Genomic DNA, 25,606 nt, shown 5'->3' on the forward strand with positions numbered 1-25,606 from the left:
CCTTTTCAAATACCTCTAAAAACTATTTTTGTACAGCTGCCTTTTTGATATGTTTTTCACGTGTATTCTCGAAGTTCATAAAAAAATACAGGAGAAAACAAACGATACTGAAGAAAATGTGAGCTCTGTTTCGAACTTTACACCACTTAAACCATTAATATTATCGTCTAAAAATCTTACCATTATATTTCAGATACTATTGGCACAGGTTTGTAACAGAGTTAGCTAGCTAGCTAGAAAGCATGTCTAGCTACAAATTTCAACTCTATCATAAAAAAATATATATCACATAATAAATAAAAAATAGACATTTTATTTATTAATTATTCTGCGTTGCATAACTTGAGTATCAGTAAGATTAAAGTGTAGCTACCTCAGGAGTCATTTCACTGCTGGAGATAACACAGAGATGCTAGCTTTCAGCAGCTAGCTGTCGCTTAGGCAACAAGACTTCCAAAATAAAAGTCAAGAGAACTCGGATATGGGCAGACCTATGATTAGGCTTGTATTAGAAGTATATCCAATATAATTAAATTAATGTGTAATAAAAACTTTTTTTTGTTAGTTCAGTTTTATTTTTCTTCACATTTTTCGTCACAATCTTATTTAAATTTCTACGATACTTTATTGTATATATGTATTTATGTATGTATGTATTTATTTATTATATATTTACTTTTTATTAAGATATCTAAATTTTATTTTACTGAGCAACAGGCTAGTCTACTTATACTTATTTTGTTATATACTTGTGTCTAATTGCAATAATTAAAGGAGTTTCCAGCTCTGAGATAAATTTAAAAGAAATCCATCTTACTTCACAAATGCTGTGATGTCATGTCAATATTTAAACAGAAAACCAAAAGGAACAAGTTAATGCTGTTAACAATCGGCAAGATTTAAATCTGAATATTTTTGATTATTTATTGAGATTTGCAATAAATATTTTTGTTTTATTTTGTTTTTTTGAGTTTGACAAAACAACCTAATAACTTTTAGTTCACTCACATGACATCATCTTTATCAGCACATGGCACACACAAGTTTATATTTCCATTACCCAGATCCTTGCATAATCTGACCCCTCACATTTACATATGATCAATATTTCAATATTTAATGATATTTAATATCAATATTTCACATGTAGTAAAACCAGAAAAAGAAGATCACACACAGGAAAAATACACAGACACTATATGACAAAGGGAAGGCAGGACTATTTATATACAGAAGGCTAATTGCCAAAGTAGAAACAGGAGGGGAAAGAGGTGAACATAATCAAGACAAACACAGGACACTAACTGTCAAACGAAAACAATAAATAACAAGAAAATTAAACACAGTGACAAGAAAAGTCACAATGAACAAGATACAAAAGCACATGAGGGAAACTCAGAAAAAAAAAAGAAAACTGGTACACGAAATAATGAAACCAAGGTAAGGACTCAAAATAAAACCACACAACAACACAACCCCCCAAAAACATCAAGAATAGACTCTTCAGATGCCCAAACTCAGATATGTTAACTCTGGGCAAACTCAAAAATGTGATGCGTCCCACACACCATGTCACTTTGCTGACCCTTCCATCCCTCCCACACAATAAATGCACTTGAGACTATCCCAGAACCTATACAATGTAAAAGGACATTGTTAAGTCAAAACAACAGCATGGAACCTACAAGGTTCATAATGTAAAAACATACTGGTGCTTGTCTTTTGGGGTTCAATTGTGGCTCAGAGTAGAGGGTTTCAAACTATGCTACAGATCTTCTTTACTAATGCACATCATGCTGTTGCAGAAACAGCCTCCCAGAGGAAGAAGCACTTCTATCACTGGCTTACTGTTTCACAAGTGCTCCATCTAGTGGTCCAATTTGCTCTCTGCACCTGTTTGTGTAGTCAGAATGTTTTCTGATCCGATTATTCAAGTCACAAAGCTCCCCAGTTATCAGACACTTAATTCAAGTGCCCCACACTGACTCTAGTGCTGTTCATGAAGCCTTCATACGATGAAGGTAAAAGTTAGACAGCCTCGAAGTGCCAATGGTGCTAAATATTTGGCACTTTTTAAATCATCACATTTCAAAAGTGCAACAAGGTCAATTTTACAGCCATTCTCAGTGCCAGAATCAAATTGATATGTCATAGTTTTAATAGTAAAACCGTACTGATTTAATGTCTATGTCAGAGTAACAGGAAGAAGCATTTGTAGCCTGGATGGTTTTAAGTTAAGGTTCTCGTAATTTAAAAACTTAAAAACGTGGATTTCTGAGTACAATTTAAAGGATTGCATCACTGTGTGGGACAGAAGGCTGTTCAAAACAAGTTATAAAGGTCTGATTAAATATATAAATACATTTTGATACAAGACTCATCTTCTTGCTGTGGTTTCTCCTGTGAGTCCTATTTTAACTGAAAAATGTTGGAAAATTCAGAAAATCATCATAGCATGAAGGTCATATTTTGCATGGCTTAAATATGTTATAGTTTTTATATTATATGGAACTCCCCCAAATTATGTTGTTTAGACTCACAATACAAAAAACTGTTTATGAGAAAATAAAGGAAGCATTAAAAAACATTATTCATGTTGTGATAATGTGATGAACCATGAGAAAGAGGAACCAGTGCAGGAGCAAACAGGTCATACACTGTCATGCACGTATAATAAAAATCCAGGACATTTTGCCAAAAGGTAAAATTCACAAACACATTAAATCTGTTTGTGAATTTTGTTATGCACAAGGTTATCAATCATAAACACAAGGAAAAACAGGAAAAACGCTAAACGCAGGAGAAAAATGGCTAGCATTCAAAACTGTTTGTACTGTTCAAACAACATTATTTGATCTGGGAATACTCAAAAAACTGAAAAATTTAAAGTACTTATATTTTTTATCGGTGGATTTAATTCTTAATGCACTGGCATCCACATATACATTTAATGTTGCTGCTGGTAAGAGTGGAGTTCATTTTCAGAACTTTATACACGGTTTATAAATAACAGTCTCATTTTTACCTGGTATAATGGGCCTTAATTTATTATACATATATAATTGATACAAATTGTGTATGTAGTTATATTTTCTACAGGTAAACAGTTTTTTAGCACCAGCTGAGGTGACAGAGAGGGGACTGTGCCACCACATCCTCTCCCTTGTTGACACGCCCCTGCTTAAGACACTAGCTCCCACTGTTAAAACATACAGTAGTGCCTAATATATATTTTTTAAATCATAGAAACAATGTTAAGAGTTAAAGTGCCATTTTGGTAATATCTTTCTAATATCCTTGTGTGCGCCACAGATCGTGTCAGAGGAATGTTTGCAGGGCCAAATAAAGAAACGCTTTGGTGCCGTGTCTTAAAATAGAGATTACGGTCTAGAGAGCAGGAGCCACCAACTGATTTAGAGATGCAAGCATGAAATGTGAGGAATGAAAACCATGACCAGCATTCTCGAAATGGCCATACTGTAGTAATGTGACGTGCCGTGCATTGCACCTAACAACTGTGCAGTGAGATTGTTGCCTGTCTGTGAGGCGCATAGACGCGTTTTTTCCCAAGGTTGTGCTTTTGGTTACTTACGGTAAGGTGGACCCGCAGTGTCCACTAAAGGATCAGGTGATCCACTAACTACGAAGCGAAGGCTGACTGGGGAAAATGCAAAATGACATATAGCAAATGTCGGAGCATAATTCATTCACGTTTTCGGCTCAAATTCGGACCTGAATCGCATCGCTGGAGCTCCAATGTGACGATGGCTCGTTAGGGCTCGTGGCACAACGGCGATTTTTTTTGATATTTTAATTTATGAAAAATCACATTCACAGACACATATTGGTTTCAACATGGGGCTGTGCTACAGTCTGCGTCCCCGGCTCTTCGGGGACCTGAGCGGCTCTATCTCCAACGCTACCTCGGACTCGGACCAGCCTCCGGATGCCGCCGTGCCGACACGCGCCGGGGGAGCTCGCCAGGAGGACACCGGGGGATGCGGGGAGACTTCGTCGCTACGCGGCGGCCTGGTGCGCCCCGGGGACCCTGCCAGGCTCCCGGCCGGGGAGCACCGCCGTGGAGACACCGGTACCGACGGTGTGCTCATACAGAACGGAGGCGGCGGAGGTGGAGGCAGCGGTAAAGGGACGGGGAAGGACCGCGGCCGCCGCTTACAGCTGCTGCAAAAAACAAGCACCCAAAAGCAGAAAAACTGTGACAAACTGCTGGTGGAGGAGAAGGAGGCCGAGAAGGAGGCGAAGAAAGTCAGTAAGAATATAGACAGGGTGCTCAAGGAGCTCAAACGGGAGTACAAACAGACGCATCGGCTGCTGCTGCTCGGTAGGTTGTGTACCTCTGTTTTATTATTAGAAACCAAAAAACGCACTGGCCTTTCCAGAAATTATGTCACTGCTCTAGCGAGGCCTGTTGCCACATCTGTTGGCTTGACTGTGAAGACTAAACTCCCTGCGGCTGTCAATGACAAGTGATGAAGATGGACGTTTAGACTACCGGATCCTTGCTGTCACAGTTACATTCAGGGTTATGGGGATTTTTGAATAGCCAATTAAGCGAAATGTCGACTGTTAATCAGGGACAAACATAAACATTACATGGGCACACAGACACTTCTTAGCTGGAGGCTATACTGGGCCGTATTTGCCTTGTGTAGTAGCCTCTATCATAGTATGAGTGTGGCATATGTCCAAGGCGACAGAAAACAAATATTTCTTTTATTAGCTGGCACATTTGGACTCTGGAGTGTCCTATAAGTGCAGCTGACTTTCTCTGTAAAGATAATCTAAAGATGCCTTAGCTTTGGCTGTTTGGTTATTCCCACTCAGCACTTATGTGGAGGAGCTGGGGCACTTTTTAAAGTCATACCCACCAACAAATATACTGTAATACAGGCTGCTTTAGTAATGCTCTAGTGTCTATTAAATTAGATGTTATACCTAAAACAAGTGGTTTTCACACATTTTTGTACCCAAGGCACCCCAAGATTTCAAGGCGTACGTCAGTTTGTATTTGCAGAAAAAAGCCCACATGTTGAAATGTTGTTAATTCTTCTTTAAATTCTGAAGACGCTTTGGATCACAGATGTGCAGCATCTGCACTTAAATGACACCTACAGTTTAGATCGTTGTAGTTTGGCCCACAAAGGGAAGCAATTCATCAATCGGACTGCTTGTTCACTAATACACTGCATTTACATCTCATTTATTGCTTTTTGTGCTACGGGAATAATATTGTAAGTTTGGGACAAAATCACAAGGCACACAATGTGACAACCACTCCTGTAATTATATAACCGGAGACAACAGGTACATCTAGTTACAGTAGTCTTTTTTCCCCTCCCTCCAGTAAATGAATCCATAAAGTGTGTAAGGTGACCTTAGTGTACAAATATGTACTGCATAGAGATCATTTAGCTTCTTGCTGCTGTGCCTTGTTCAAGTACAGTTTAGTGTACACACAGAATATAGCTCGCTGGTTTGCTCAATAAATGTTGGGACTTATGTGGTGCAGTATAGTAAAGCGTTCCACTCTGCAATATAGTGACTAGAGTTGGCTTCTTGTGATAGACTATAATATGCAAATATGGTTCATAACAATTAGAGTCTGTCTGATATGGGAGCCACAGCAGGCAGAGATTTATATTATATATTTTAAAGATATATCGACCATTTTAAAGTTATCCCAAACTTAATTTTCTACCTCTATATTCTGTTTTTTAAATGTTAATTGGACGACACAGCATATCTGTGATCAAGTGACCAATATATCAGTTCGGTTCTTATAAAAAGACTACTTAGCTTTTGGTTATAGGACCATGTTTGCTCTAGCAATCATGTATGAGAGAGTATTTTATAATATTATTTGTTAAAAATTTACTTTTGGCTAAACTGTTACATGTTTACAGTAAAGGGGTTTCAATAACTATGTTATTTTGCTTTAATAAACAGCAGAGGAGTGTATAGGAGCCTGTTATGTAGAGTGAGCTCACTTTAGGGATTTCCAATAAAATAGCTCGATTAACACTGACAAATGTAAATGGTGTAATTGTGAAAGATGAATCGAGATAAGGTGATTTGCATCAGGCACTGCGTGCTAAATTTGGCTCCTGTGATTCTTTAAAGTTTTATTTTTAAGTGCGTTATCTGCCCAGAGACACCAAAAATAGTCTGTCTTTGAAAAAAAAAAGTTAACCAATTGAATAAATGGTTCAAATAATATTTTAAAGCATATTATGGTGACTTGTAGTATTAGATCATATTTACTCTGGAGTTCTCTATATGTGTATAATATAATAAAAAATGACCTTTTTATTATACTCTAACATTTAGAGTCTGCATTTTAAATAACCAAACAAATATGATAAAATTATCCACTCAGAGTACAAACTTACAGACTGATCCCAGTTCTGACCTTCGGTTTGATGGTTACACCTTCATTTATGAAGAATTTACAAGTTCACATAGATTTGTCAGCCTTTGTAAGTGATCAGTTTAATAAATAATTGGGGGTTATGGCCCTTTGTATACAGTAAATTATTATAGTGTGGAAAAAAAACCCATAACCAGCAAATTCATATTTAAATAAGTATGTGGGACACGTATTGATTTTAAACGTGTTTATATAAACCACAGGACTTGTATACTTAACCAGACCATCACTGGGTCCCATAGATGGATTGTTTATATGATTTCCAGTCTTATGCTCAGAATGATGGCGATTTTGGGCTGGACCTCTTCACCAGCGGAAATGGCTTAGAGCTCATTTCGACCACCTCGCAGAGCATTCAGCGCAGAAACGAAAATGTAACACCCATCTTTGAATTCAGCCCTCCAGCTGCTTTTGAGATTACACTTTAATTAATACTGTCATATTTTATATAGATGTATCTTGTAATTTGTGTTATTTCACCCCTCTACTGTAAAAGAAAACTTGCACAGCACTTGATTTTTTTTTTTTTCAAGAGAGAAAATCTTGACCAGGAGCAGAAGCTTAAAGGTGGCCAGGGCTAACCTGATTATAAAAGACTTAGATGTCGACACATTTACAATAAAAACAGAACTGATGCTCTTTTGTTTTTCGCAGTTTCATGCCAGGCTTGATGCTGTATCGCATGCATTTCCTCTACTTCGAAAAGTGCACTGCTTCTTTCCTCGATTATTATAAATGGCTGCCAGTTTAATTTCCTGAGTAAACAGCTCCCACTAATTACACACAGGAAGAAATGGCTCATCCTAATGAAGCCGCACAGGCCACTGTCATACATTCTTCCATGGAAGCTTACAGCATGTTTGACCTGTGTTACTTCAGCGTGATCTGCCTCCATAGGATCACAGTTATTTTTGGGAGCTGGCTGACTCTCCTGGTACACCCAGCAGCCCTTGCGGGCCACCTCTGGCTTCTCCCGAGAGGCCTCTGGGGCTTTATATCCTGCCAGTCTCCAGCAGGACTCCTGTTGCAGTGGACTGAGGTGGTTTGTGTTCCTCTGAAAGTGGACACCTTTCAAATAGTGTTACATTTCAACGCAACGTATGGTGCCTAATCTGGGTCACTTTATCTGTTTGTATTTGCTGCAGTAATTTAGTGAAATAACAATGATTAAGAGGAACGAATGCGGACCATAAATGGGCTGCCGTGCTAGGCTTTGAGCACGCTTTGGTAATATTTATACAATCAGGTAAATGTTCGGATGCTGTGTTAGGCTTTTTCTTCATATGGTAACAGCTGATGAGTAATATTTCAATTCAGCACTAACTTGGAAAATATGATGTTAACCTGCTGAAGTGAAGCTGAAACAGTTTCTTTTCCTAAAAGTAAATAATTTTTCTTCATTTTCCAAGATTTTATGTTCGAATACAGAAATAAAGATAATTTCTTGTGGAGCTGAGACATTTCATCATTAAAAAAAAAAAGTATTTTAGCAAAACTTCACACGTTCAAGCTTTTTTTAAATACAGATATTTGTGAGATTCATTCATTGGTCTTCTGTGATAGCAGGTTGACTTTCTTTATGTTCTTTAGATCGTTGACAAGTGGAAAAATGTGACTCATAATGACGGATAATGGAAATAGAAGTGATTCATATTTGTTTATGTATATAGTAGGGACGTTGCATGCACTATATTTAAATAAAATATATATGTAGTCATAATTGTAGGACTTCTAGCCACAAATAATTTGCAAATTAGGTGTAAAATAAACATAAAGAAATAATAAAATGGAACAGATTTAAAAAAAAAAAAAAAAACAGTCCCTGAGAAGAGTGATCACAGATTTGCCTTAGTTTTTCCTCGGTGTTAAAAGTTGTAAAATCAGTCATGTCTTTATTTCTTATGGCAGGGTTTTCCAGCTCTCTGGACCTTTTAACCTCGAAAGGGGACTGATCAAATTTTCTTTTATTTAACCAGGAAGTCCCATCGAGAGCAAACCTTTTACAGGAAAGGCCACCATCAAGGAAGCATACAAAGTCAGATCGTTAAAAACTGCGTAATAGTGCAAAATGTACAAATACCCTCAACATAAAAGACAAAACAACCACTTTCTTTATAGTGCCTTTGGATGCAACAAAAAGTATATATGAGTGTTTAAGTGTAGATCTTTCTGCAAAGCATCAATAGTGGAATTTTAAAATCAATTTTATGGAGCAGATCTGTGACTAGTTTGTTCAGACATTTAAAAATTGCAATTTGACAAAATAAGTCAGCCTGTGAAGGTAAATCACTTCTGATCCAATATTTTTGACCTCCTGAGACCCGAGTTCCTGTTTGGGATCTATTTGGGATTAGTTGGATACCTGATAAGAATAAAAACTAAGCTTTCATCCTTGAACAGGAAGTTGTAACTTTGTTACATAACTGTTACATACTAAAAAAGTTTTTCCTCATATGGGAAGTTTTCTTTAAATAGCATAGCAAAGTTTAAGGCACTGCCGGTTTTCAGGAGGTTAAAGCTTGCTTGTGTAGTTTACTGACGACGTTACACAGAAATATAAATGAAATATTTAATGATAGCTTCTCTAATGAAGATGCATCCCTTTATTAAAGGTTATGAGATTGCCACATGCTCTGCAACTTTAACATATCCGATGTGTTTGAATTGCAAAGCAAGATGGCTCATTTTAGTCAAAAATAGGCCTTTTCATTTATCTGTTTAGACACAGAAAGTCACGGATCTGTGTGTAATTATTATTATCTGGACTTCTCACAGCACAGTAATGTTATATTTTCTTCAAACCTACAGTAAAAACATTCTTTATTAGGCGTGTTCAAATAAAAGACACTTCAGAAAATGTGAAGTAGTGCATTTTTTACTTGCAGTGCAGGAATACAGGGATGGGAACTGGAAGGAAAGTTCCTATGATTTCTTGGAGAGGAAGTTACTTTATTGTTTGGCCTCTTGGCTCAGATTCTCCACAGTCCTCTGATAATATCTGTTACAGCTTTCCTAGATGTCCTTAACTGGCTGTTTCATATCTCAGCCTTATCGCCTTCATAAGCCTGAACAACAGGCTGCTAACAATGTGGTACTTCTGACCGAAACGATCACTGAAACGAGGTAGGCTGGCTAAATGCGGATTTCGTTGGAAGTCCCTACGAGATGTGCTTTTTAGTTTTGTTTTTGTTTGCCTTTTGAGTCCCTATCCTCCATGTGAAAACATGCACACTTTGGAAAAGCTTACTCATTCACACAGGCCCCACCCCCAGCCCTTTCGAATACAAGCAGAGGCAACTGAACTTTGCTTCTGTCTAAATGGGTTTTATCATTGACCACTCCTGAACTTTGCTACTCATTGCTTAGAGTTCCCAGTTAATGTAATGAGCAACAGCAGGTACTGGAGTATGAATTACAGTCGTGTTTATGATACTGATAGCAAGGTCGCAGTGTGAGTTGTCTTGATAGTTGTGATTGCTTCATCAGAGTGAACCACGCCACATTCGAAGGACATTGGACCGTGGTTGTTCTTCACGTTGTGCTTACAGTATAATTTATGCTTTATCAAGAGCCTCTGTCCCCACAGAGAGTGCTGTAAAGTTCTTTCCAGCCTCAGAAAAAATTTCAAGGAGGCTAATTTTAGCTGCATATCATTTGGACGCGTGCCTTGTTTGTACAATACATGCTTCAATTATAGCCGGGCCAGTAAATAAGTGTAGAAGATTTATGTGGAGAAAAGAACTCTTTCAAGTGTCAGTTATTATTAGGTCTGCCGTTACAGCCCACTGGCAGTTATAATCTTTTCCCAGCCAGAAAGCCTTATATTTGACTATATTAAATGTAAAGTGCAATAGTTTTGGTAAAGCCTGTGTTTTACTTGCACAGTGCAACTGTGCAGCATTTGCAGCTGTGTTTAAGGGGCTTTAAGCGGGTATGGGAAATAAACCCGAGTCACTCGAGGTGTGGATACATGTAAGAGTGAAAATGGAGGGGAGAACTATTAATGTCAGACAAAAAACAGATTTAATTGTAATACTGATCTGAGAGCTGCTTCCAAGGCTGCACATGTGAATACACTGACACAGACCTTAATTGGCAAGTATGTCTTCTACTATATAAAATCAACAGGCCAAATCTGAAAAATGTTCCCACCTCACCCTGTCAGAATTGGCTAATTTAATAACCTTACTCTATTTAATGAAAGCATGCAAACTTTGGTCCTCACGTTTTATATTTTAAAAGCCCTAAAACACTCAAAATAAGACTGTTAGAGAATCTTTTTGACACAGTATAAAAGATGGTATCAAAATGGGGCTTTTCATATTCTTTAACTTGTTTTAAAGAGCCATGATGATATAACCTTTTATTGTTTTATTGTGGGAATGATCAGAAAACAGATAGCACATCCAGGTAACATTTATTACTCACTACTCATTAAAGTAATGAGGTCTCAAAACTGCTGGAAAAATAATATATATAAAAAAAGGTCCTGAATTTCAACCCATCCTTTGTACTTTAGGGCTCAGAGTCAGGTGGGAGGCACTGATTGATTTTTCATAGTGACCTTTACAGATGTCACACTGATAGATTAAAACTCTTTCACACATTCAAAAGTTTAACTGCTAGACAGAAGGCCTCGTACCTCACTCAAAAGCCAGTTCTCAGTACCACCTTCAAAGCCCTCTGATCGCCTATTTTGATTGTTATCCTGAAGTTTTATGAAAATTAACTTTAACTTCAGTGGACCCAAAAATCATATGTATAGACTTGCCTGTCAAATCTGACAAAAATTGCTTACGTTTGCTGATTTTTTTTCTTTGCTCCAAAATAAGATATAAAGACGGTTTGTTGTTTTTGTTTTTTACCCCCCGGATGTAATTCTTCTACCATCACCCCTGTTTGTGTAGAGTTTTCCCTGCGATTTCAAGTCGGGATTCTTTAAGCCCCATCTCTCTTTATCTTTTTCTCATGTCTCCACAGGATACAAATCATGCATCTGCTAAAAGTTGCATGTTTTTGCACATGATATCAAAAGCTAGTTCTGCTGTTCATGCAGATACAGATTGAATTTAGGTGGAACATTGAGAAACCTTTCTCCTTCACTAGATGTGACTCGTGTCAAATCCTGGACAAAGATGGCAGAAAAAAAGGACTTCAAGTGAAGTACAGATAAATGAGAGCAATCTTTGTTTGGAGAGGGACTTAAAAGAAAAATGAGTATTGGCACACACTTTTAGTCTAGTTAAGAGGAAGCAGCGGCAAGCTAAATATAAATATCAGACGGTACTTCCTAAAAAGGACAATAATTTATGCAGCAAAACCTACTTCTGCATCATTCATGGGGAGCTCGACAGCCTGCGTGCAATTCTGCGCGTAGCCACTAGAGGGTGGTGTGGGCCAGCCACTTGTTTTGACCTTGCTTTCTCAGGCCGGCAGCCGGATTTTTCCCTCTTTTGGTGATGGAGTATTTATGGTGGTAGTGAGAGTTCAAGAGTGGTTTTGCATGCTGGGTAACTTTGTTCTACTAATTTCACTACAGGAAACTGGTATTTGCATTTCGGACAGAATATGTTTCAAAAATAACCTCGTTGTTCAGTGACGCGTTTAGTGATGGTATTAATATGTACAGTACATTTTGCGGCTAGTTTTTAAAACCTGAATGCAGCAGACTGGTACTGATAGTTTGTGTTTTAACACAGGAAGGCGGGACTAGCGAGAGCTATGAGACGTTGTGATGACGTGAATAAAATGAGTTTGTTTCGTAAATACTGCTTTGACAAATAACGCAATGCTGTTCTAAATTTAAAACTAAATTTAAATGTAACCGTAAATGCCAACTTTAAAAAGAAAGAAAGAAAGAAAGAAAGAAAGAAAGAAAGAAAAGCCATCACAAGCAAACTTTATCAAATGCCTTTAATTGATCTTAATTGAGGGCCGTTCATGTGGTTGTAGCTCTACTGCAGGTCTAAGCTCTGGCAAAACTGTCAGATGGATGGTCTCTGGGATAAATCCTTCATTCTGTGGTGGTCCATGGTTTACGGTTGGTTTATTGGTTTAGCCTCTGGCAGGTAAACATTTATGAGTAAGGAAGACGTGGCACTAAGCACTTATTTAACATCCTAAACATCTCTTTAGTGAGCCCGCCACAGGCACGGCGGGCAGGCGTGTAAACTGTGTCGGTGGCAAACATGGCTTTAATGTGTGCTGAGCATTGAGTTTCACAAAGGATGAAACTCAGAAGAAAGGCATTTCTTTTATCTTTGCTTAACGTATAATTAAAATACTCCTGTGCTCCGTCATTTGGACTTTGCAGTTTGAGATCAGGTTGAGGATAACATTATGCTTATTTAATAGAACTAAACAACATTTTATCTCTTGTTAGTATCACTGCAATTTTACAGCAGAGCGATTGACTAGATGTAACTTATCACGTTGCTAGATCTTGTTTTATGGAGTGTCTCAAATTGCTCAGAAATTTCAGTATATACATGCTTGTGGCCACTTTATTAGGTACACCTTGCTAGTGTTGTGTTGGACTCCCTTTTGCATTCAGAGCTGCTTTCAGCACAGATTTTGGTCCATATTGACATCATAGCGTCGCACAGTTACTGCTGATTCATCAGTTGCACATGCATGACGCGAATCTCTCCTTTCACCAAATCCCAAAGATGATGTATTGGATTGAGATCTGGCGACTGTGGAGGCCATTTGAGTGCAGTGAACTCATGTTTCAGAAACCATTTTCAGATGATTTGAGCTTTGTAACAATGTTCAGGTAGGCTGTAGTGTTTTAAATGATGCTCAGCTGGTACGAAGAGGCCCAAAGTTTGCCTAGAAAATATCCCAAACACCATTAGGCCACTATCATTCTCTTAAAACCCTAGAGATGATGGTTTGGGGAATCTGTGCAGTTTCTAAAATACTCAGAGCAGCATGTCTGATACCAACAACCACACCACATTCAAAGTAACTTAAATCACCTTTCCTCTCTATTTTTAATCTCAGCTTGAACTACAGCTTTCTTGACCTACATGCATACATGGTGTCTTTGCTTGCTGTCATGTGATTGGCTGATTTAAATATGTGTGTTAATAAGCAACTGAAAAGACATACCTAACAACAGTTAAAGTTGTCCAGGAATCAAAACTAAAATGGGAAGAATCAGACAAAATTCTGGAAAAAATCAGGTTTTCTCAAATTTATCTCTTGAGGTTCTCGGATGCTTTACTTAAGTAAATGCTGCAATGCCACAGTTAAAACTACTTAAACATGCAACATTTTATTTTTCACCAGCAAAATGATTACATCAAAGCTAAAAATGCTCAATGTTTATCCCAAAATCCCTGTCAGGTTTCTCTTAAATGAGAAAGATAATGTGTTTATGTTCAATTTCCTGCCAGCACTACATCTCAGTCAAAAACTGAGACAGTTCCGTGTGGTATCACCATTTCCTAGGAACCAAGGAGTTCCCAGGAAAGTTTTCAAGGCTTGATAAGTGACTGTTCAACAATGGGGATTCATTTGTCTCATTTTCTTCTTCATAATATGCGAAGTGATTTCAGTGGGTGACAGATCTGGACTCGAGGCACATCGGTTTAGCACCTGGACTCTCTCACTGTTACAGTGCTGGAAATGTTGGCATTGTATTTCTGAAATAAGCAAAGGCCTTCCCTGAAAACGTCATCACTTCTCTTTAGCCTAGAATATGCAGCATCCATGAAAGTAATTTCAAATTTTCATTTGTCAGATCACAGAACAGTTTTCAACCTCGTCTCAGCCTGTCTTAATGAATCTTGAGCCAAGAGAAGGCTGTGGCATTTCTGACTCATTTTTCCATCATTCAAGTTGAGTTTTTCTTTAGTTTTATGTGGTAAAGCTTTTATCTCGTAGCACTGAACTCTGCTCAGTGACAGTTGTTTTCAGAGTTGTTGCTAAACAAATGCAATGATATAAACTACAAAATTATTTTGATTTTTATGCACTGATGCCTAAAGGTCTGCAGAGGTCATTAGTGTTGGTTTGTATATTTTACTGTAGAACATGCAATCCCAGTATTTCTTTCTACATATTTATACTGTGAAACATTATTTTTTAAAAAGTACTTTGAGTTTTGCTTCTGAGAGAGTCAAACATATGGGAGGCTCTTCCTATGATATTCCTTCAGAGATATATATATATATATATATATATATATATATATATATATATATATATATATATATATATATATATATATATATATATTTATTTATTTTTTCTTCAATAAGTAAATTAACTAGCAGAACCTAAAAATAGAAATCTACTTATAAATGACTTATTATTGTTATTATTATTATAGATAGCGACATACAGCAATAGTTATATAGTTAAAATCATCTGTAGCTGCAAAATGAATGTGATGTGCACAATTATGCATTAAAGTGGGGCCCATACCTATTCAGAGAAACGGCTATGTTGGAAATTTAAAAACTGAAAACTACATTTTTTTAAACAAAAAACAAACAAAAAAAAACACACAGAAAATTTCTATATTTGAACTAGAGATCTTTCAGTATTTATTATTATTATTATTATTATTATTATTATTATTATTTCCCACAATCATTGACTTCTGTTCTAGTTTAAAAAAACAAACAAAAAACAAACAAACATGAAAAACAAAATTAAAGATGATCCATTAATCAATAATTAACTATTCTGGTTAATGAGCATTTTACTTTCTAAAATTTTAGTGTACTGGCATGCTAAAACTTCTCTATAAATACTGAATTGGGATTATAGTAATAGTATATTAGTAAACACTGTGCTTTGTGCCCCATTTCTCTACATATGTATTTTCTTTTATCAAACAGTCTAACTTCCGGTGGGGCCTGTCGTGTGACATCGGCCCTACAAATCGTAGAAACGCCCCTGCCCGCGACCGCTGTGATGTGTTGCCAGACCTGTAGTCTATTGTAAAAACCTCAGCCAGGTAAAAGCCCATTGCGCACGCAGACAGTCGCTGTAACTGGGTTGCCAGTTTAGGGTCAGGGCTGTCTCACTGACTGAAAGCCAACGAGAAGAGACCCAGCCCCTCTGCAAAAGCAGTCGAGAGAGAGAGTCGCGTCCGGGTTTCCACTTTCTTTCGATTACTTTGATAGCGGGACAGCAAACGGACTAAATCTGGAATGGCTCGTCGTATTTTGGCACACACGTTCTAAAATGCTCTATGAGTGCGGGTTGTTAATGTTACAGTTTAACGCAGGTTTGTTTTCCACCTCCACGGTGCACGGCTACTTCCTGGTGCTACAGAGAGAGGCAGTGCTGAGTTAAAGAGACAGAAATACTGATAGAAATTCAGATAGAAAAAAAAATACTGAGAGAAGAGAGGGGTTGGAAACGCGATAGGAACAGTTGACTGGATTCCCAGAAACTGAATCCCCCCTCTCTCTTCTTATTTATGTCTATTTTTTTTTAGATTTCTCCGTTGAAGCGAGTCGTTATTCTTCGTTTGGTTTGTAAACTAGCAAACGGTTTGGATGACGGTTGGCTGCGGCTAAAGCGGAATTGTAACGGGGAACATATTCCTCCCTCCGACGGAGAAGCCTCGCTGTGATTTTTTTTTAACCTTTTTTATTTCACACCAGACTCCTTCTTGTGTCATTTCAACCCGCAATATCATCCCAGGTTTCATTTTTAAAAAGAATATATATATATTTTTTAACGATTCCACAAGGAAGGGTTAGGGCGACGGAAGATGGGTTGTTTGGGCAACAGCAAGACTGAAGATCAACGCATCGACGAAAAGGCACAACGAGAGGCTAATAAAAAGATAGAAAAACAGTTGCAAAAGGAAAGACAAGCGTACAAAGCCACACACAGGCTCTTATTACTGGGTAAGGCTGCTTTCTGTGGTGATGGCTGTCTGAAATGTGAGCTAACCGTAATCCCTTTCGTTTACCGAACACGTAGCCCCATTTGACAGCGCTTGCAATAATATGTCATGGGGGTGGATATTGATGGAAGCGAAGCTCCGGAGCCTACAATTAACTGGCTTCATTTCCAGATTTTGTTGGGTTTTTTCTTCTTTCTTTCTTTTGCGGTGCTGTGGAAGGGGTTCACGCTAATCAGGATGTCCGTGTTTGTGGTCATTTTGTGATGTGTTTGTGTGTATTTTCGAAGGTGCGGGAGAGTCCGGAAAAAGCACCATTGTGAAGCAGATGAGGATTCTACACGTCAACGGCTTCAACGCAGAGTGAGTGCTGCTCAGTACGCCTGTTAAACGCCAACATGAGAAAAAAAAAAAAATCGCATTAATGATTATTTTTATGGCTCCCCTCTTAATGAATAACATTGTCGAGGCCAGAAGATAGCCTGTGAATGGATTTTCCCCAGGCACTGCAGCGCCTGTTGGGCCCAGTTTCCCATGCAAACCAGCTAATATCGTCCTCCCCCCTCCTTCTCTCCCTCTCTCTCTCTATACACACACACACACACACCCTCTTCTTTTCGTGCACAGTTATCATACATATGTGAGGATGTCAGTGTTACACAGATGGCAAATAATTTGCCGTTTCCTGTTTTATGTGAGAGGGTGAAAGGTTGTGATCGACACAGGCCTATTATTGATGATTTGTTTTGCTGCAAGGCCTTGCATGGCATTGATCTTAACAGTGGGCTATTTTAAACAGGCCCACTTTATGTCAGAGTCATGTAACTATATGAAAACCCTGTTTTTGTGTGCTTTTAATTTATTTCCCTGACTGAGGGAGGCATGATCTTGCAGTTTCAAGATCTGGGGAAGAGGAGGGTGGGATTGTCATATACAGGGTCCCCCACCACCTACATGTACAAATAATTGGTGCCCACCGAAGAGGATTTCAGGGGGGTTTAATTTACTTGAGCTTTAAATACATCTTTATTTCTCAAATGGCCGAAAATAATAGTGGTTTAGCAAGGTGGCAAACTCATTGCTTACATGCACATTTTAACTTGGGAGGAACCCTGCGTCTTAATAAAGGATTTTTTTTAGAAACTCTAAGTACAGCCCTGCTGCTCTGAAGTTTGACAAAATGTGGTAAATTGTGCAGGAAAAATATGCTATATGTAGGAAGAAATCATGCACATGTTTTTGCCAGTGCTGGGACGTATACTGAGACACAGCACATGGCCTGTATGTTTAATTTGTTACTCTGTGTTACTCGTCTAATGTGGTGGGATGTCTCTGTTCTGTCTTCCCCACACAGGGAAAAGAAACAGAAAATCCAAGATATTCGGAAAAACGTGAAGGATGCCATAGTGGTGAGTTTCATCTGCATCACCTCCCAAATGTGCTCAATGTCTCTGTTGATACACAGAATCCCTCTGCAATCCCATTTTACTGATTATTATACAGGCTTACAATCAGATTCCCCCCACCCCCTTGTGTTCATCCTGCTTAATGCTTGTTTTTTTTTTTTTCCTTAGACTATAGTGTCTGCAATGAGCACTTTAATACCCCCAGTCCCGCTAGCCAACCCAGAGGACCAATTCAGAATTGACTACATCAAAAGCATAGCACCCCTCTCTGACTTTGACTATTCACAGGTAAGACCTTTGGACGTGTGTGAGTATGTGTGAGAGCAGGTGCTGCTTTTGTCTTGTGTGGTTGATGGCATGTGAAGGTATACATTTGCTGTCTCTCCAACTGTGCATATCAAAGTTGTCACACCTAATCATGTATTTCTTCAGTGATTTCTTGTTCATTATGACAATATGACACCCCCCCCCCCCCCCCCCCCACACACACACACACACACACACACATACACACACACACACACACACACCTTCATAACTACCCTATGGGTAAGGGCATAGTGTTTACTATGCAGGATGTGAACTTAAGTATGGAAATGATAACTAGTCGGAGCACATCTTTTCAGTGTGCGATCAGCCATTCGATAACACGAGGTCATGTGTTGGAAATGTAGATAATGTTTTACATAATTCTCAAAGTGTTCCTTGTTTGACACTGGGTGTGCAGTGCCACAGAACAGGAATAACAAACTGATACAGAGCTACAGATACACAGAGGGACGTTTTGAATTTTATTATTGTTAATTCAGGTTAACAGGAGCGAGAAAGCACTGACATGCTATTTCAGGGGAATCGAGTGCAGTTTATGTTTCAGTTGCTCAGCTTTGTGTTTTAACCAGTGGTGTGAAATTTCAGGAACCACAGTTCCAGAGGGTCTTTAGGAATTTTTAAAGATTTTTAAAAAGAAAAGTAAGGTCATGAAATGTCTTAAAGTTTTATATTTACTTGTCAGAGGTTTTCAGTTTACATATGTCCTAACTGTGGATGCCCTGATCCAACTTTCTATACTTCCACTTCCGATTTGATACCTTGGCTTTGAGTATCTGCCGATATAAGTCGGATATAAGCTGTGATCCTCACTTTAAGGAAGAATTTGGGAATCGTAAGGCAAAATCAGGCTACACAACATTTTCTAATTTAACCTTTATTTAAACAGGAAGTCCCTTAAAGATTAAAATCTATTTTTCCATGGAGGCCTGACCGAGAACGCATACCATTACAAGGTTTCTAATGTTTCTAAAATAAAATAGAACAGACGTGGGAAAATTTTAAAGCAAATTGGAAACGAATTACATAATAGAAAGCCTAGTTAGGGAACCTTTATTAGAGGTTTAAACTCTAAAAGTTTACTTACTCTGTGTGCTGCTCTTCCAAATTCTGAAAAAAAAACCCTGGATACTCTGGGGTGGAAGGATGTAGAGGAGCTGCAGATGCATTCAGGAATTGAAATATACTGCATTGGTATGTATTAGTGAAATAATAAATAACATGACTGAGATAAACACAGTGAAACATTAATAAATGTGTAGCTGTTAGCCGTCCTTTGCTGTATCCTGATTTCAGCTCAAAGTTAGATTCAAGCAAAATCATGCTAGTTTCTCCCTTTCCTGTGTATTTGGGGAGCTTACAGGAAACTGCTTAAGTGAAATAATGCTATTCAAATTGAGCAAAGTTGACTTTAAGCTCTGTCAAAAGCTTCCCAAAAGGTTTTGAACTACACCAGTCCTTGGAACTGGCACGGCGTGTCACCTGATTCACATTTCTCTAATCAGAAATTTTTTTTCTTTTCTTTTCTTTTCTTTTCTTTTTTTAAATTATCTTGCATTGACAAACAATGAGAGGAGGAGAAGAAGACGCTAGACAGACGAGGAAATGTAGAAATAGTAAAAGAATATGGCTCCAATTTTTGAGTTTTGAAATGGTTTCAAGATGTGCTCAGAAACTTTAACTTTAGACGACGGGATTTAAGACAATCAAGTTCCAGATAATGACTAGAAGAGTATCAACCCTCTGCTGATATTTGGAAAACTTTGTTGCCAGTAGAGTCTTTTATCTTTGCAGTTCCTTCTGGTCCAAAGACTAGTGACACTGGGCATGATGAACCACCCACAGTGTTATTGTTAAGAATAAGTTAAGGCAACTCTTCACGCGATAGACGGTCAGTTGTTATACAAAGAGATAAAACTACATCACACCGCTAGAGTTGGTATTGTTCTCCTGTGGAACTGGTATCCATTTGTCCTTATTAAGAAGTCTTAAAATTGATTCCTATTTCTGTATGCATTCCTGTATCTTTAGACCCAAGTGGCGCTGTTAATTTTAGGAGTAAACAAATTGCTCACTTCGAGCTTCTCCCCTGTAAACTTTTACTGCTGTTCTCGATCCTTGTACAGTTTCAGCTTCTAAAAATGTTGCCAGTTATATGGAGAAATAAGACAAGATGGACATAAGTTTATTTGTGGGTTTGATCTCTCTTGGCTGTGTGTTTTTACAATGAATTTCTGATAAGGTTTCATTGCTAATGTTGAAGCTATCTGGAATAAGATGCTCTTTTTTTGGATCTTGCAACTGTGCTAAGCTCAGACATTACAAGAATAACCATTAAAGGCATTTGGGGCCCACAGTGAGAGTGCCTGCAGTAGTCTTGGTGTTGTGTTGTGTGAGGGCCGGGGCCGTGGGGAGAGTCGGCGTTGAGTTCCCAGGCCCGGCCAGGCCAAAGGGAACAACATGGCTCTGTTTGGAGTGTCTGTGCTTGTCATCGGTCTCAGGCTTCACTTGTGCCGTCAGTGTCACCACTACATTGTCACTTAGTGCCACTAGGCGTGATATCTAATACAGCAGTGCAGGAACACGGCCAATCGGCAACCTGTGGCTTTCATCTGTTGGCGCCGGTTTGAAACGTGGAAGCATATTTTTGGACAGATGATGTCATGTTTTGTGTTGTGGAGAAGTGGTACACAATAACCTTTGACTTCTTACATTTCTCTTAATTAATAAGTAAAGCTGTGATGGCTAAAAAAAAAAAAACATGCACCAAATGATGTCCCCTTCCCTGTAAACTACTTTAATTCCCATTAACCTGAAAATGTGCTTATTTCAAACTTAGTTTTCTCCAGATCGTTTAATCTTTTCCAACTTCCTCTCTGTTATTTGGGAATCTCAGACCTGCTGACATGCTGGTAAAAAGCGACCCGTTTCCAATTTGTGTTGTGCACTGTAAACCAAAATGCCACCAAAATTCCATTTGTCTTTTAATCATTGACACTTGACACCATGGGCTGGGTCCATATGACTTTTTTGTTGTTGTTTTGGTTTGTTTATCAAGTAATACAGTTAAATTAACTGGGTTTTATATATTGATATCATTGTCAGGGCGTAGACGGAAGATTTTCGCAGTTGCGACTGTATTAGGCGACAAGCCTCAGAGCTGTGGTCGCATTGTGTCACGATCTGTTGAACGTATTGTTGGTGGAAATTTTGACGTTGCTTCTGTTAACCAATGGATATCATCCTGTATGGTTTTTGCATGTTGATGTAAAACTGAGAGACATTTTTATTTATGCCATATTTCAGTGGACATGCTCAGCTCTCGTGCCCTTTACTCTTAATAATCAAAGCAGGAGGGAAAACTTTTTCCCACTGTAGCCCTGGATAACAGTAGACCCATGGAAAGGAAAGCACGGATACAAACGGTCATCTATGCAAATGGAAACAAATGTCACTGCGGTGGCAACGTTAGCCATTTGACAGTGTCTGTCAGCTGAAGTGAAGCAAATTCAAATGAGCCCCGGTCTCTATTTAGCACTGTGTAGTTTTATTTCTGTTAGACATATTTGAAATATATTAATGTTACTTATTTACACCCTGATGGATCAAGCCTCCAAAATGCTACTTTATATCTTGCAGTCTGTTCTTAAAGGTGAACCTTATTGTTCTTTAAGCTGGAGCAGAGTTACTGTACGGATGCACGGTTCATATCTTTTGCCTCGGTTCAACTTGTGGAACACTGTCAGTGAGTGTGTAACATGATTTAATATCATCTTATATCGGTTTACAGGCCAAACCTGTGATTATTCCTCCTGTAAGTAATTGGAACTGCTTTGTGCTTAACTTTTTCCCCATTACAGACATCAAGGGCAGTTTCCGTTGTAGTTATCTTTATAGTGGAACATGGGAAGTCCTTGAAGTTTTTCCAGTTCATCACTTGAGGATCCTTACAGAGAGGCAAAAGGTGGCCTGGAGGCCTTCTCTTATGTTTTTTTTCATCTTATATAAATAACAATAAAAAACTTTATTTACATAGCTACTGTTTTAGGACGTCATGTTATTAAGTTCCTCACAGGACCAGCAAAGCAAAGCAAACTCTGCTCAGTTGTAATAGTTACTAATTGGAAACCTATAATAACAGAATTTGCAAAATTTAGGGAATAAAACAAAGTGCAAAAGGGAAATTAAAAGTCAAGTTGAGAAGAGGTATCAGATAAAAGCATGGGTTAAGATATGACTTAAAGGAGGTGACTGACTCCAACAACCTGATTTCCTTGGGTAGGTTGTTACAGAACCTTTGGGCCGGGACTGCAAACGCTCTATATATCATTTAGTTTAGAGCCGGGCCCTGGAAAATGAAGAACAGTCTTGAACAGTTGTTCACTCTTTTTTTTTTTTTTTTTTTTTTTTTTTTGGCTAAATTTGTCTGCACTCAACCCATCAAAGTCAGGCCTCTCTGAGCACAGTTATCTAACACTGATATACCAAGATTCAATAAATGTGGTGACAATGGCTGACTGAGGAGCCAACTGGTTGTCTGGCTGGCTATGTATGGAAGGATTTGAGGTTATTAGGCTTTTGACCTGTAATGGCTATCTATAAAGTAACCCAAATGAATTTAAGTGTTCGACGGAAGATGCAAGCCATTTGCTTTACAACTTTATTTTGATGAGTTAAGTGAAATGTAGGCCATTTTGTTCTTGGTCTTCCTGACCTGTATGACAGATTACATCACAAAAACTTTATTAACATTGAGAGGCTGAGAAATGATCAGTATCTTGAGGCTGGCGATAGAGTGGGGGGGGTGGAAATGGCGTGGGAGGAAGAGCATAGGAAAGGGTTAAAAAACTTGTGTTTTAGCAGATTCCCTCCTGGTCTCTTTCTGTGTTATCAGTTCCTCTGTAGGGCACTGTAGCACACACTGCATTTATTCAAAGACCCAGTGTCACACGCCTCTGTGGAAAAGAGCCCTAAGGACCATATTTTTTTTTCTTTTCTCCTTTCCTTCTTATTGCCCCTTCCACCCCTCATCCTCCCTCCATCAAGCTTCAGCACTCACCAGCCTTTTTGAGCCTTTCTTTAGGGTCTCAGACCCCTTAATGTTTCTTCTATGAGACCTGTACCAGCACTAGTGTTGTCTTACTGATACTGGTTCAGTTGGGGGTTGAATTTCGACTGAAACCGAGGTGAACGCAAACACAGACCAGAAAGCAAATATGGCTGCTTTTTTTTTTTTTTTTTTTTTTTGTCCAAGAGGTAAACTGTGTGCTGCAGGAAGCAGATCCACAGTTGTGCAATGTGTTATGTTGCATATTTTGATAGAACAGCTAACAGCTTGGCATGAAAAGTCTATCAAAGGCACAAGTGAGGAAAAACCTTAAATGTAAGGCCATATATAACAAAAGGACTGGATCAGTCTTTTTTTTTTCTTTTTTTTTACCCTCCCACTCCATGTTTAACTGAATCACCGGATCTGCCGAGAGGAGATCTCCCGGAGCATGTGATCATTTATCAGCCTCCCTTCTCCCTTTCTCTCTCCCCCTCTCTCTCTGGTTTGGGGCTACTTTAACCCTCTCTCCAGTCACAGCGAAGAGCCAGTGCTGAGCGCAGAGAGTCATGTGGTGCCTCCATGCTAGAGTAGGAGCCCATTTCAAAGACATGTGGACAAGCAGCGAATAGGAATATTAGCCGAATCACCTCTGTCTAGATTGAACAGAGACTCCTGGAAAGTGTCTTAAAGTCATTGATGAGTTTCTCTCATTAGCTGAAGTACTGAAACTACGCATTTACAGCATAGATGGATGGATTTCATTCACCAGAAGTGCAGGTTATATTTATGTACTTTAGAGGATCTACACTAAGTTTTTAGAAATTCCTGGATAAACATGGATCAAGGAATTGAATGGGAAAGCAAAATTGCGTACATGCAAGACGTATGTTCTCATGTTGCTTTTAGATTTAGATTGGCGGGAGGACATAGATAACGTCAGACAGACTTAATGAAATGGAGAGAGACATAACAGTTAAGTTCACTCTGACCCTCTCTTCTCTTTAAACGTCATCTTGTAGTTTTGTAATTTAAACATGAAAACTTAAGATACCACAGCAGTCCTTACAGAGTGACAGTAGGGGCTGAACTGTATAGTCTCTATTGTGACAGTGAGTGTAAACCCCCCCCCGCCAATATAACATCTAATCTCTTAATTGACTAATACAGATGGTGTTTGTTAGCATTTTAGTTTACAACTTTGTCCTTTCTGTTGCAACAGGTTGTAAAATGGAACATAAAGCTAGGGATTTTCTTGGCTTACAACAGACTTTCGGGGGGGTGCATGTGCTCAAAGACTCTTACCTTACTTTTCATTTTTATAGCCATTTTTATATATATATATATATATATATATATATATATATATATATATATATACATACACACACACACACACACACACACACACACACACACACACACACACACAGGGTGGAAAAGAGAAAACCAAACCTGGAAGCATGGATATGAATATATGGTGCATATCTTTGTATAGGTGTGATTCAGATCTAACAAACTAGGAGACCTGCTGTTTTCATCATGTCCAGTAGTTATGTAGGAAATGTTGTTGAGTGAGAAATTCTTTTCTGCTCCTGCATTTTGAGGTAACTGTCTCCAGCTATGGAAGAAAAGTATTTGGTCTGGGTGAAGTGTGTGTGTGTACTGTGTATATGTAACTTTCAGTTTAGTGATTTGTGTGATTTAGTATGATTTAGTATGTTTTTCTTGATAGATGTTTATACAAAGTGGTTATTTTAAAGGAAAAAAGTTTTTTGTTTTTTGTTTTCATGCCAAAAAGTGTCTGCAGTGTCCTGCTTTAAATTTCCAGGTGTAATGTCATGCGTCATGTCATTGAAGCCCTGACTTTGAATGCAAAGTGCAATAACATTGGAAGACACGATGATCAGTGAATACACTTAGCCAGCAGCATCCCCGCTCTCATTGCGCAGAATTAGCTTGATGGCTACGTGAAAGCTTCTCCAGGAAGTCGTATTGTTTTGTTGGTGGTGCCAAGTGGAATGAAATGAACTCTCACACCTCAAATATGCAGCTGGAGTCAGATGGTGTGGGTTTTTAACAGTTAATTAATACCAATGAAATGGTAATGAAATGATTTACAGTAAATGATTGCATCAATCCAATATTATTTCAATTTTAATTCTACCCTCCAATGTCATAAATTGTCACTTCATGCCCCTACAGTGACACAGCAGTGTTCGGACTAGATTGGACTTCCAATATCTGAATCATCATTCTTCTTTTTTTTTCTTCTTTTTATTAAATTGTTCTCTCAGGTCTTGTCCATTAGGGGAGAACTAAAACATATCAGAAGGTATTTAGATGACCTACTTACCTTACATTACCTTACAGCACCAAAGTGAAAAGGGTTAAAGATAGGGTTGGGCTTTTGCTACGTGTAGCAGTAGAAACCGATTCTAAGAAATCTGTTTTTGGCGCAAAGCTAAAGGTCGTGAATGTATTTGTTGTTAGTGGACACGGAGAGC

General features: G+C 38.4%; 1 protein-coding gene across 2 annotated transcripts in view; it reads left to right on the forward strand.

Annotated features, from left to right (window-relative positions):
• The first annotated feature begins 3,642 nt into the window (after positions 1–3,642).
• The window catches only part of gnal2 (guanine nucleotide binding protein (G protein), alpha activating activity polypeptide, olfactory type 2), a 55,067-nt gene continuing 33,103 nt past the window's right edge, over positions 3,643–25,606 (forward strand). Inside the window, exons 1-4 of one of the 2 annotated variants that reach the window (XM_085378215.1) lie at positions 3,643–4,342; positions 16,610–16,682; positions 17,674–17,728; positions 17,894–18,013. In XM_085378215.1, coding sequence (XP_085234341.1) covers positions 3,856–4,342; positions 16,610–16,682; positions 17,674–17,728; positions 17,894–18,013 — 735 coding nt within the window. In that variant the 5' untranslated portion in view covers positions 3,643–3,855. Of the gene's footprint in view, positions 4,343–15,442; positions 16,324–16,609; positions 16,683–17,673; positions 17,729–17,893; positions 18,014–25,606 lie in introns of those variants that run through there. The other variant, XM_085378216.1, reaches the window with a different exon arrangement.

Source organism: Diplotaxodon limnothrissa, linkage group LG18 (genome assembly GCF_057381915.1).
Source record: "Diplotaxodon limnothrissa isolate DT_005_m linkage group LG18, D_limnothrissa_male_GT1.1, whole genome shotgun sequence".
Lineage (NCBI taxonomy): Eukaryota > Metazoa > Chordata > Actinopteri > Cichliformes > Cichlidae > Diplotaxodon > Diplotaxodon limnothrissa.